The following is a 13,632-nucleotide window of genomic DNA, read 5'->3' as shown; positions in this document are numbered from 1 at the left end:
AGGGGGCAAGAACCTGCTGCACGTTGCTTTCTTGTCAAAAAGGGGCAATTTAAATTGTCTACCTTCTAGGGGTGCCTCGGTGGCTCAGTCAGTTAAGCATCCGACTTTAGCTCAGGTCATGATCTCATGGTTTGTGAGTTCAAGCTCCGCGTTGGGCTCTGACAGCTCGGAGCCTGAGGGCTGCTTTGGATTCTGTGTCTCCCTCTCTCTCTGCCCCTTCCCTGCTCATGCGTGCTCGCTCACTCTCTCTCTTTCTCTCAAAAATAAACATACATTAAAAAAAATTAAAAATAAAAAAATAAATCATCTATCTTCTAGGGACAGGAACATGGCTGTAATGAAAGATACAATGACGCCTGAATACAAAGAGTGGAGTATGAATATTTACCCCCTCTCTTTGGAGGAAAGAGCTACACCAGAGAATGTCTGCAGGCCCAACCTGTTGCATGTTGTAAAAGGTTAGCTCCTGCAGGAGAGGGGCTGATCGTATCGTAGTGTACCCCATTCTACCTAGCAGCACAAGCTCAGCACTGCCGGGGTACCCCAGCAGAAAAGAGAGCCACAACCAAGGCGCCACACTCCAAGGATGTGCCATCATTTTGGGAAGGGACACATAAGCCATTAACATAAAACAGAGACCAAAATAAGACAGTACGTGTTATAGTTGGAAGGCAGATGTGGTCAAAGGTGCTGACACACGCTTCTGACAGCTTGGGGGCACGACAGAGGGACAAGAGCCGCTTACTGTCTACCATGCCCAGCATGGGCAACACTCCAGAAGTGCTATTTTCTTACAATAACAAAAATGCGTGAATTACACTATAACCACTAGATGAGATACTGTAGTCACTCACGTAGCAACATGATAGAAAAGGAGCTTATGTGCGGAGTAAAAAAATGCACGTTTTTATGTACACTGTAATTGCAATATGTAGAAATGCATGTCTATAAAGACAAAGACATATGTAGCAAATTGAGAAGTAGTATCTGAAACACTGAGATTAAGGGTGATTTTTTTCCCCTTTAACTTCTAAAACTCCTGTAACTTGGCTATATAATCTTTATCGATAAAAAAGAAAACTGAACATCTTTTGATTACGATTCACTGACTCTATTTAGTGAGGACCTACACATAGTAGGCCCTCAAAAACACTTTTTCATTAAAGGAGCGAATGTCTTTTAGTCAGCTAACTTTGCCTCCAAGAGTTAAAAATGTCGCACACGTGTCACTTAATCCTAACTTCCCCATGAAACAGGTAAAGGAAAGGCATTGTTTTTGTCTCAGAGATGGAGAGAACGAGGCACACAGAAATTGTGACTTGCCAGAAGCCACGCAAAGTTAGTGACAGAACCAGAGCTAGAACCCAGGTGTTCACACTGTCTACACTGGAGCCCGCCAGCGCTCCCCAGCTGTGTTGGCAGCTCACTCGTTCTCGGGCTAATGAACAAAACACACACACTCGCAGGTAGCCAGCTGGCAGCCTCATTTGCACAGCCAAGATGAGAAGGGCGTTAATTTTTCAAGAAGTGGAAGGAAAGGTCCCCAGTCTTCACTGAGTCTTTATAGGAACGTCCGGCTCACATAATCAGAACAGCCAGGGGCAAAGACTTTGGTCCCGGTGCAGGCAGTGCCGCAAACTTGCATAATAATCCTAATTAAGTGACGGTTTTCATCGGCTATGTCTGTTTCTGAGCATGAAGCAGTCAACAGAAATTTACTCTTACCCCAATCAAATGTATCCTGGCAGGCACTTCTCCTTCGGTCACCCGCACGGCCTCATCAAACACATTGGCATTGGTCCGGGACAACAGGGCCACCTGCCCCTTTGTGTCACCTCTAATGCCACCTTTTGGGAGAGAGTACAAACTGTGGCAAATCCAAATAAACAGGAAAACTAATTTTTGTAGCAAATAAACAGAGAGTAACTGAAGCCTTACTCTGATGGTTTCCTCCGACCAAAGTCTTTTTCCTTACTCGCTTGCAGACATCCAAGATAGTAGCTCCCACATAAGCTATTTCTACACCAAATCTAAAACTCTGCGGGAAAACGACAAAACAAAAGGAGTCAACAACCCCTCCCTGAAGTACGTTAGCATGTTTCTATCACCACCGAGTCCCGGCCTTGCCAAACCCAACTGGTCACCCCCGACACCCTACATGGAAAGGGGATGGGCCGATTCCCCACGGTAAGCCCACTAGGACTGAATGGAAGAATCTTAACAACCAAACCATCGCTGACTTGACTTCAAGCTTTCAGAATTGCATTTTTCCATCTCGAACCTTCAGGCTACCTATTTTTCTTTATTCCTTACCCCCAAATCCACACCTGGGAAATTCTCCCACCACGGGCTCTGGACTATTTTTCCCACCACGGCTACCAGCTCCACTCAGCTCAGCAACCCGAGCTTCCTGCTTCACCCCCTGGGTCTCTCCCTCCTGCCACCAAGCGAGTCTCTATGCCTCTGACACATGACTCTTGCCCCGCACACTTTCATCGGGCCACACCCTGGCCACAGACACGGAAGAGCAGCACGTGAAGGAAAAGGTGATGCATGCACTTTCAACATCCCTCACAGCCTTGATTCCTTTTATTCCCCAAGACCAGTGGAAAACTTTTAAGCAAATCTATCCTTCCTTCCAAATCAAATCTAATGAAAACGTGTAAACTACATAAAAGATGGAGGGAGGGCAGGGGGGCTTCTCCCCTTGCCCCGGAGACTCCCTAACATTAATTTAAAACCACAGCCCCACGCGGCCAGCCATCAGTAGTAGCTTCCCTTCTCGAGCATTCCCTGCACCTCCCTGCCTCCACACACGGCAGAACAATTCCCCACCCTTCAAAACCTGGTCCCATACCCAACACTTCCTTGATCGCTGCAGCTAGAAAGACACCACTTGTCTCCAAACTCCTGTATTTATGTATGTATTGCCCTCTTCCAGGCATTTATGACTTAAACGCACTACTATGTGCTTCGGTGAACGTCCAGAATGCTGTCGAAGGAAAACACGAGACTTTGAACAATTTGCAGAACCATTCGGCGTGAGCCGTGCCCCAAAATCTAAAAATAAAATACCCGTGAATCCATATTGATGTAAACGACTGAATAACTAAGTGGGAGGAGAAGATAAAAATCTTCTTTCCAGAAGAAATCTAGACAGGTACTGGAAAAGGGAGGATCATTCCAGCTTTTTCAGACAACCAAGGACGCCACCAGTTGTCAGGCTGGCGGTGGCAGACAGGCGTTCTCCAAAATTTTCCTTTCACTTGAAAGGAGGGGTTTTCTCTTTGGCAACAAACATTTGTCAGCTGTTGTTCTTGAAGTCACAGCCCCCTCCGTTCATTTTTGAGAAAACGCCAAACACCCAAGTCTGTCAGCCGCTCTCTCGAGTCCCAGCGGCGCTACACACGACAGCACGCCGCTGAGCTCACAACCCACTCACAACCGCGCCCGTGCGTCAGGGCGGCGCCGTGCGTCAGACGCCGCGGCAGGCACGCTCGGGCGTGACGACAGGGCCGTGCGTCAGAGCGGCGCGTCAGACGCGGCCGGCAGGCACGCTCGGGTGTGCAGACGCGCCTTCCTCGCCCTCTGCGCTTCGTCACGCAGAATACTGGGGACGTACCCAAGGGCCAGCAGTCAGTCACGTCTGCTGCGTCCCCAGGGCACTCTCGAGGGAACCGCTCGTTTGCTTTACTCCAAGTGCGTCACAGGGAAGAATACGAAGACTGCCAGCACCATTTGGTGCCACCCCCTCGATTCACGGGAAGGCGCCGGCAGTGCGAGCGAGAACACGGAGACAGAGGCGCGTAACTTATGCAAACAGTTTGGACTCCGCAGGCCCCCTGAGCAGCACACGGCACCACGGCGGAGAAGCGAGGATTTGCTACACGCCCTGCGCCCGACGGGAAACCCTGCGCGGTGCCTGGCGCACGGTAACCAGCGGAAAACGAGGCTGGGGAAGCGTCATGCTCGCTTATATGGTTCCGGGGACTCGGAAGCAGAGAGAGCGCTTACCTGTGTGAGATAGAAGACGTGCGTGTGAGGGACTGTAAACAGAGCATTGACCGCACCGCGGAAGGTATAGATCTGTTGATGTGGGTCCCCTACAAAGATTTTCCCACATGGCTGAGACAGAACTATGTTCATGATAGCTGCAACCAATAAGAGGCACGGTAAGAGAGCTGAAGGATGCCGACTCACAGAGCAAAAAGAAACCATATTTACCACAGAAAAAGATGAAAATGCTTTATGAAACTAAGCCAGGGCACTCTGGACAACAGAGTTGTCTTTCCCTGCGGGATACGCAGGCAATGCAAAGAAACAACTGTATCATGGACAAGAGAAACCGTTTCTAATCCTAGGAATGCAGATTATTTTTAGTCCCGGATAAGTGATGGAGTCTTAGAAACCACACTGGCAAATAAAAAAAAATGAGACAAATTGCCTTCTCTATGATTATAACCCAAAGCTCAGAGAGGACCTACAAAGTCACACTGTTTTCTATCAGCCACTGGAAAACCACACAACGCAAACTTTCCACCCTGAGCTGACTGGCTGTGCCCACTCAGCAGGAGTCTAGGACCCGATCGCCTGATGACCTAGGCTTAGTCAACGTTTTAAGAATAACCAAAGCAAAACATTTACAGGAAAATAAATTTGCTCTCAGTGGGGGGAAGGACAAGTGCTGGAACCCAGAGTCAAATAATGAGGGATTTCCGCATGACTAAATTATCATTTGCTCCTCTTCTTTATGACAAATGAGAATAATCAACTTATTTCACATGTCCTCTTACATAATCGTGATGTTGTTTCTATGTGTTTGAGACTACTGATGTCCTGAATAGTTTATCACCTGGGGTACAGTCCTGGGCCTCATCCACAAAGATGGCGTCAAAAGAGGCAAGCAGAGGCTTGCTCAGCTGCCAGAGTTTCAAATAGCCTAAAAGAAGGGAGTAGCAGGAGTCAGAACCCGTAAGTGGAACAGTCACATTTAACAGATGTGGAGATCTGGGAACTGGCATACCATCGTGAGTCATTTGGTACGCCTCTTCTTTGCATTCCCCCAGCTTCCGCATGTTGTCCCAGAGTCGGCTTGCTTCAAGAACACCATTCTAGAAAGCAAGTGATATGGCAAGTCACGGTTTAAGACCCTCGAAAAGACACCTCCTGAAATCACTTTCATTCCCATATACAGAGGTCAGAGCAAAGGCACCATCACAGCACGGTGAGCGGCAGTCACCTAACCTCCCTCTGGCTCCACGATAGCCTTTGGACAATGTTAAGTGCAGAGATGAGTAAGAAGCTGGGGCCATATCAAGCCCAGTGACAGAACATCGCTCAAAGAGCACAAGATCTGCGGGGTTGGGCGGGCGGGGGGGGGGGGCATAAAGAGCACAAGATCTGATGAACCAGAAAAAGCTGGACTAATTCTCTAGATTTATGACTGACCACTAAACCATACAAAGAATGGCTAATAATTAAAAAGACAATAAAAATGAGAAAAGTGATTCCCGATCTGTAGATTCTACATTCAGCAGACCCACCCACTACAAGCTCTTATAAACCCTGGGAGGATGCCACTACAGCAGAGGGATCTGCCGCCACAGCAGAACCGTGACAAAGACCTGGTCCGGGCTCCCGTGTCCCTGTGTCCGGGTGGGTATAAACCTCATCTGTCAAATAAAGAGGACCAGTGTGAAGATAAGTCTGTGAGTGCGCTTCACAGAAGACACCACACACCTCATGGCTATCGAGGCAGGCCTGCAGTCTGACCCTCCACCTGGACTCCCTGCCAGCAGGTTCAAAGAAACGGAAGATAAGCAGAACACTGGATCATGTCAGCTCTGCTCATTTGTCCTAGACCCGTAATATGAAAAACAGTTAGATACTCACCAGCTTTTCACTCTGTTCAACCATGACTCTCTGTCCTTGGCTGTTCTTACACCAGATAGGCACATGATCAATCGTCAGCTCTTCGTCAGCCGAGGCAAAGAAGTTTTCTAAAGTCTTACACACGAGCTTGGCCCTTATGAATCCACCTTTCCCTTCAGCAAGGACAGAATTGACCATGAAAGGGGTCAACTTGAAGAGATTCAATTTCTTCTTTAATTGGTACCTGGAATGCATACCCCAGATAAACAGTATTTGACTTTACTGGTAACATGGGATTTAGTGTCTCTCCACTACCCCAACCCCCTTCTCTACAGTGACACCACCTGGCCACCTGGAGTGTCACATACACATGAGGGGTAAAAGAAAAAAAAAAAAAAGAGAAATTTAACAAGGTCCATGTAGGATTTGAAATGGCTTCACCAGGCTTTCAAAAATTCTCACATAATAACCAGAAAGAGGGAGTGGCTCAAGGCAGACACTATTACTCCATGGTGTGGACCAGACTCCAAGAGGTCTGGGGGGACACTCGAAGCTCCCTGAAGCCTTCACGTCTGATGGTATGCTAGTTCAGAGGCCCCCAGGAGGCCTGGGAGGAGTGCACTTCAGCTGAGATGGCCCCCCTCCCTCAGCCAAGGGAAACATGTCAGTCAGGATGGTGAAAGTCTGCACTTCAGACAAGTCATTTTGACTTTCTGTGCCTCAGCTCCAGAAGAAGGAGGATGCTCACCTCAGTAAGACACTAGTATTTGCAAACAATATATTTTTACAGGGTAAAAGTAGAAATCACTAAATATCTTTGTATTTCCTGCCTTTGAATGGAGAGAAAAGCATTAAATTTTCTTAGTGCTATTGTATACAAGTTCATATGTAACCATGATGATCACAATGGGAAAAACAGGAATTAGACACAACAATGATGGTGGCGACGCCATGCTCACTTCCGCCCGACGTGTCCATAGGCCATGGAATGAAAGGTTTTGCAGATGACATTGCTGGGGAAGACTAGCTCGGCCTGCTTTGCGATGCTCTTGTTGAATGTCACATACAGAAACCTGCTCTCAGACCACTTCTCAGCATACTTGACCAGGGTAGAGGTCTTCCCGGTGCCTGGGGAAGCCAAGAGGAAAGGAGGTGACCCTCTGACCAGGAAAAACTGTTCCAAAGGATGTCCTAATCAAGTCTTATCCATGCTTACCTTGCCTCTTGCCTGACACCAGACAGTGACAAAGTTTCTCAATACTGGTAAAAACTAAAAATGGTGCAGTGCAAAGAGGAGTGGATTCTAAGCCAGATTGACTTGGGCTGGGATCATGGCTCTGGCAGGTTCTAGCCGAGCACCTGACCTCACTGACCATCACTTTGCTCCTCAGCCATGTGTGGGCAACACTGACTATGTAGGGTCTGGCAGGATAAAGATAATCATCAAAGATAATCCCAGCTGAGAAGTTCAGTAAGAGTAGCTATTGCTGGCGTAGGCATCAGTAATGCGTCAATAGCAAGAGCATGCAAGAGAGATTCAAGGATGCTTCTGGCCCATTCTGAGCTCTCTGGTGTGCCCTGCCTCTCCACCGTTCACTCAGTTATTCAGTTACCATTCACTTCACAAGTACCTATGAGCACCTACTACATGATCAGCTGTATGCTAAACACTGGGAGTATGTTAAAAAAAAAAAAAAAAAAAAACATAAAGCAAGGTTCCTGTATTATAATCTTGTTGGGAATACTAACACAGTTGAAACAATTAGAACAAAATGAAAGTATGACAACTCAGTAGACCAAGAAAGAATATGAATCTGGAAACAAAAAAATCTCACCTATAAAAGAAAAAAAGAGTAATTCTTTCCCTACCTAACAGGGCTACTGTGAAGATTAATGACACAGTGTGGAAGTATTTATAAAATGTCTGTGTTGGCTATACTAATTATATAATCAGGTACCAAATAGTTAATACACATGATCAGTTGCTGTAAGAGTTCAGAGATCACGTAGGACTCAAATGGCTAAAGAAGGCTCCATCAGGAAGAAACGAAAATGACAGAGTCAAACACAGCAAAGAAGGGGGTGGGGGGAGCGAAGGGGAGGGGAAAAAAGCATGTTCTGAGGAAGAAACAGATCCAGCTTTGAATTCTACCTCCTCCACTTATTTATTTAACCTGGAGCAAGTCATTTTAATTTTTCTGAGCTTCAAATCCTTACCTATAAAACACAGATAACTAACCAGCCTTATGGAACATTGTTAGGATTCAGTACAGTGCCAGGCATTTGATGAATGGTTGCTGTTGTTTATAGTAGGATATTTACGCAGAAAAGCAGCAGGAAAGAATCTCAGAGAAAACAATATGGGCGAAGGTTCACACAAAAGAATAACCAAGTACTTTAGGAGACTGTAAGTACAATTAATTGACTGAGGCAAGAAAATGACAGACAGCGTATTTAGGAATGTAGGTTAGAATCAAATAGTCAGGGAAGCTCTTAGACTTTACCCTACAGAAATCAGGGAGCTACTGACACAGGACCTGCCACTCCATGAGCCATCAGTGACCGAGCATATACAATGACAAACGACAAGCTGGGTCAATCCTGGTGGTATCTATCCCACAAACTAATTCCTATGAACTATTTGTCCAACCTAGAACTCCAGTGTGGATGCTCCCTGGATTAAAAAAAAAAAAAAAAGGCAAGCATTCCTTAACAGCTGCTTCTAAAAGTATTTAATTGTGGGAGTTGGATAAGAGAACGAGGGAAGAAATTCTGGCAGGTAACAGGGAAGGGGGTGTGGGGATAAGAGGCATGAACCTGACTGTAGTCCACGACTGGCGAGCTCCCTTACCTGCAAATGCCATAATCTTTACCACCTGGAGGGGTTCCATCTTGTGGTTCAGAATCAGCTGTTGTTCCTGTGTGAGCTGGATGGTTGTTTTCTTGCTATAATCATTACAGAAATTAGAAAAATAGAAAGGAATTTAAAAGACCAGGTGACGGACCGTCACAAAGCAAACAGGCAAATCGGAGAAACAAAATTAACCAAACAAAAGGCCTTCCCCTTGGGGTGATAAAAATGCTCCAAAGCTAGCTTATGATGTTGGTTGCACACTCTAAATTTACTGAAAGTCACTGAATTGTACAATTAAAACGGGTGAGTTTTATGTAATGTAAATTATACCTCAAGGAAGCTGTTAAGACAAAACACCTCTCCTCCTTAAGAAAGAATCAAGACTAGAAGACAACACACACACACACACACATCCCTATACACATACCCTGGCCAAACCGATGGTTCCTCTTTAACTTCTGCGGCCTGAGTACAGGAATTCTCCTGAAGATACAGGCAATAGAAAATGTTGTAGTGAATCCTAATAGGGAAAAAGCAGATTTAGAGATTTTCAAATTAAGTCACAATCTGTATCTTGTTTTCCACAGATGTATTTAGATTCCTTACCATTTCTCAAAAGAAATACCTACCACCATTTTATGGAAATAAAAATAAAAACTAAAAATAAAACACTTTTAAATATACCTAGAACTGACCAAAACACTCGGAAAGCACAGCTCGGGAAAGATGCCTGGCTCCAGTGTGTAATGGCAAAGGAGAGAGACCAGGACATGTTCTTTGGGGAACAAGTCACTAGCTATGACCCTAAGAGACAACACAAAAGCAGTAAGAACCAGCTGAAAACAAATGTAAATTCTACTCCCAGCAGTGAGATTCTTGTTCAGAATCAATTTAACATCATCTTATCTTTCTGAGACTCCTTTGCTCTGCTCTCTGCTTCTTGTAAGGTGATCACTGGTGGAGAAGCATGAAGAACATTCTATCTTTTAAGGGCCCAAAGGAAGGGTGCTACACAGATAACAAGAAATGATTACCAACGACTGAAAACAAAACGGCCTCCGAGTCACCATGAGGGGCCAAAGATGACACAGGGCACCTGCTAGAGGCGACTCCAAAGTCTATGTTCACACCGACCCCAGACTTCGCTCCCTCCATCACCAGCTGCCCATATTTAGTGCACCTCTCCCTGCACCCAGAGTGAGAAGTGATCTCCAAGCAACAAACCCCTTTAATAACATGACACGTCAGTCTCCAGTATTATCTCCCAGGTAAAGCAGGACGAAATACAGAAACACAACAAAATTCAACACATTACACCCTCCATCCCTTATCTCTGTCCTTGTGAGCCTGGAGGTAATTAGCAGGTTCGAATTTGCACTTGAGAACATTATTCACCATTTGTGTATTTGTCTCACCCAAATTAAACATTAAACTCCTTGAGGCGCCTGGGTGGCTGATTCAGTTAGGCGTCTGACTTCAGCTCAGGTCATGATCTCACGGTTCGTGAGTTTGAGCCCTGTGCTGGGCTCTGTGCTGGCAGTTCAGAGCCTGGATCCTGCTTCGGATTCTGCGTCTCCCTCTTTCTCTGCCCTTCCCCCATTCACACTCTGTCTCTCTCAAAAATGAATAAACGTTAAATAAAAAAAAAAAAAATTATTAAACTCCTTGTCCCATGGTGTGGGATACAACGTAAATTATGTTCAATGATGAAACTTAACTCAGAAACACAGCGTATACTGCGACATTTCTGGAGAATGAATGCTCCATCCGACGGGGCCACAGCTCACAGGGTACCACCAGCCATGCCCATGGACTCCAGAGGAAGGAAATCCTCTCTGCACCTTCCGCTTTCCCAGAACAGGTGCATCATCACACCGCCTGTCTCTGGGTCGGTGATCAGGGCTCTCTGACCACTGCCCTTCACAGCTTGGATTTCATCCTGACCTCTCACTATGGCCCACATCAGCTTCCCTCATCTGGCCACTGTCGGCTTCACATAACCATGTACTGGTGTCCTTATTACAGTCCTCCACACTAGACTGCATCTGTTCCTCGTAGACACTAACTTCGTTCCCGTCTTTGGGCCCTGAAATGATCTACTCCTTCTGCTAAAACATTCTCCCCTCAAATCTTAATTCAAATGGCCCAGCCCCACCTTGGCATTCAGGTTTCCATTCAAATGTAACTTCCTCAGAGAAGCTTTTCCTCACCCCACAGTAAGGCAGTGTTCCCCGCCTCCTTTGCCCGCCCCCCAGGTCTTTTTCTTTGTACCACTTCCCGCTCACTAAAATGTCCCTGTTGAATGCATCTACTTACAGTATCTGGCTCCCCTCCCTAGAACACACAGTCCACGGAGGCAATGATATTGGCTGACTCATTCCCAGTGGCATCCCGGACGCCTGAAAAACTAGCTGACATGCAGCAGGTGCGTCTCTGCAACCTGGCCTGTGTGCCCCTGCCGGCAAGCAAAAGCAGGACGGTCGCTCGTGATCAACAACCCACGCGCTAGAGGTGATCAGGCAGGCAAGACTCGGCCACGATTCTTACGTCCTGCCCCAATAGACAAACGGAGGAACCAAATCCTCATGCTTTCCTAGGAAAATCTGGCCACTCGTGAACGAAGAATTCTTTTAGTGAGGGAACTTTCACCTGAGGCTTCTGGAGCCCTGAACGTCCGCTTGCCTCAGTGCCACGTCCCACTCGAACAGCGCTTCCCATCGCAGAGCACCCTTCCCTGCCTCGCCACGCGGGACTCCCACACTCCCCTCCTTTCACGGCTACAGAAGCAGGAGCGCCAAGGTGTGCTCTTGGGCTGGAACCCGCAGCAAGCACGGGACCTCTCCCCGCGCCCCGGCCTCAGCTCTGCCTCCCGTCGTTTACCGGTTGCTGATGTTGATCCCCTTCTCCCTCATGGCATAGAGAAGCACGGCGATACAGTACAGGGTCTCCGTGATGTCTGGCATGGTCACGGTGGAGCCGGGCCGCCTGAGGCAGAAGAGCAGCTGCTGGATGTCATTCACGCTGCTAGAGAGGAGCACGATGGCCGTCACCAGAGCCCACACGTTGACACCCTGCGAGGGGAGGGGAGAAAAGACCCAGAACACAATTACTAAAACCACGGCACACAACCAGTGAGGAAAGCCGAGCCTGGGGTTTGGCTGCCATCTCAAATGGCCCGAACTGAGTGCAGACTTCCCACACGGCATTTGGGAAACCATGGGAACCTTTTCTTTCACCCTAGACTCCTTTCTTCTCACCACTTTTGGATCTGAGTTCTTAGTTTTCTCTAGTTAGGAAACATTACTAAAGGACCTAACGTAGGACCTTGCATACTTGCATAGAGAGGACGCTCTCACCTCCCCACCATTCCTGGCCCAGCCAGTGCAAGCTCTCAGGTCCACAGAGACTCAACAGGGTCCAAGCAAGCACACATGACATGGGTACCCACTTGGGAGGCACCACGGAGCAGAGACACAAAAGGAGACGGCAATCTTTAGGGGAGAAAATCAAGACTGACAACTCTCTGGCACTAAAACATTACTACTACTTACTTCGTGTTATTCTTTAATAGTTATTAAACTTTAAGTTAAATATTAAATAAGTGATTGACAATGAATCATGATGGACACAGCATGCCATAAGGATCTAAGAAAATGTTCACCAACACGGAAACGATCAACCCTAGACGTGCATCTTTCTCATTCTTATCTCGCCACACATCTCTTCACTCCAGCCAGCCCGAGAAAGAAATCTCACTCCACCATCCCCAGCAACCACTTCGGCAAAGCCAGAAACGCACACGGCTGGATCTCCACCCATCTGCTGGTTGCAGAATACAGGCTGAGGTTGCACGTAGCTTCCAACAGAAAATTTAAGAATTCCTGATCTAGATAAGGAGCCATAGGACTGAGTCAGGAAACTGAAGACTATTTCTAGCTTCCCACTGACTCATGAGTGTCTGTAGTCAGAACTTTAATTTCTCTGGTCCTTTCAAATAACCCAGTTGTTGGCAATGAATGGGCTACCTTGTAAAGAAATCCTTATTAGCCACAGCTTTCAGAGGCCAGATGACCACTTTCTGTTGAAGATTCTTCACCAGGATGGGAAATCAGATAAATGTTCTTAAAATTCCTTCATCATTCCAAAATGACGAATCTATAACAACGTGGTCTGTTATTTCCATAATGGGACCAATGAAAAGACTGAGGTTTCAAAGCAGAGATCAAAGAAAGATTTTGAAAATAAATCTAGAATGATCTTCAGCCAAACCCAATCACCAATACACTTCTTCCAGCGAGAAAAGGCGCTCCATTCGCCAGCAACTCCCCACAGCCACTTCACTTACCGCAGCAGCCGCGTAGAGATCAGGGAGGTGCTGACGCACGCAGGCCTCTGCCTCAGGGAGGAGGAGGTGATCCCTCAGACTCCACAACGCCCGTCCAGGATCCACGCTTGGGGAGCACTTAGTGGTGGCTGTATAGCTGTACGACATTCACAGCAGAGTCAGTGAGAAAGGTGACCCTCAGCGCTAACGCATGGGAAAGGACTTCAGAGACGGCCTTCTTCCCAGAATAAAAGCAACTCACCGGATGAGGTTGAGCACACACAAGTCCGACTCCTTCTCTATACCGGAGTTCAATAGGATGCCATCCACTTTGCTCACGGCTTGTTCTTCATTCATCAGGTATCGGTAATACAGCTTCTTCCAAGGAATGAACTGAATAGTTTAAAAAAAATCCAAAATAACACGCAGGCAATGGCTACAAGACAGCAGATGAAGCCACACACACATAAACAACCTTCTAACACTTGAAAAGCACTTAGAGCTCACAATTCAAAAGCTGGGCAGGTAGGGTCAAAACATTATGCACGTTTTGGTTGGAAACTAGGAGAACTGGGCCCTGGTT

The 13,632-nt window shown here is 46.9% G+C and overlaps 1 protein-coding gene across 10 annotated transcripts in view; it reads right to left on the bottom strand.

The window, feature by feature from the left end:
• Window positions 1–13,632, bottom strand: part of FBH1 (F-box DNA helicase 1) — a 172,179-nt gene that overhangs the window by 141,155 nt on the left and 17,392 nt on the right. For 9 of the 10 annotated variants that reach the window (XR_006708948.1, XM_045464160.1, XM_045464163.1 and 6 more), the window contains 12 exons: window positions 13,312–13,442; window positions 13,071–13,206; window positions 11,606–11,796; window positions 9,153–9,245; window positions 8,723–8,817; window positions 6,831–6,999; window positions 5,893–6,115; window positions 5,024–5,111; window positions 4,853–4,939; window positions 4,015–4,151; window positions 1,939–2,038; window positions 1,726–1,847 (listed from right to left, as the gene is read on the bottom strand). Coding sequence is in view for 9 of the 10 variants with exons in the window: in XM_045464160.1 (XP_045320116.1) it covers window positions 1,726–1,847; window positions 1,939–2,038; window positions 4,015–4,151; window positions 4,853–4,939; window positions 5,024–5,111; window positions 5,893–6,115; window positions 6,831–6,999; window positions 8,723–8,817; window positions 9,153–9,245; window positions 11,606–11,796; window positions 13,071–13,206; window positions 13,312–13,442 (1,572 nt within the window). In the remaining variant the exon portion in view is untranslated. Of the gene's footprint in view, window positions 1–1,725; window positions 1,868–1,938; window positions 2,039–4,014; window positions 4,152–4,852; window positions 4,940–5,023; window positions 5,112–5,892; window positions 6,116–6,830; window positions 7,000–8,722; window positions 8,818–9,152; window positions 9,246–11,605; window positions 11,797–13,070; window positions 13,207–13,311; window positions 13,443–13,632 lie in introns of all 10 variants that reach the window. The other variant, XM_045464166.1, reaches the window with a different exon arrangement.

This window comes from Leopardus geoffroyi, chromosome B4 (assembly GCF_018350155.1).
Source record: "Leopardus geoffroyi isolate Oge1 chromosome B4, O.geoffroyi_Oge1_pat1.0, whole genome shotgun sequence".
NCBI lineage: Eukaryota > Metazoa > Chordata > Mammalia > Carnivora > Felidae > Leopardus > Leopardus geoffroyi.
This window is presented reverse-complemented; position numbering and strand designations above follow the sequence as displayed.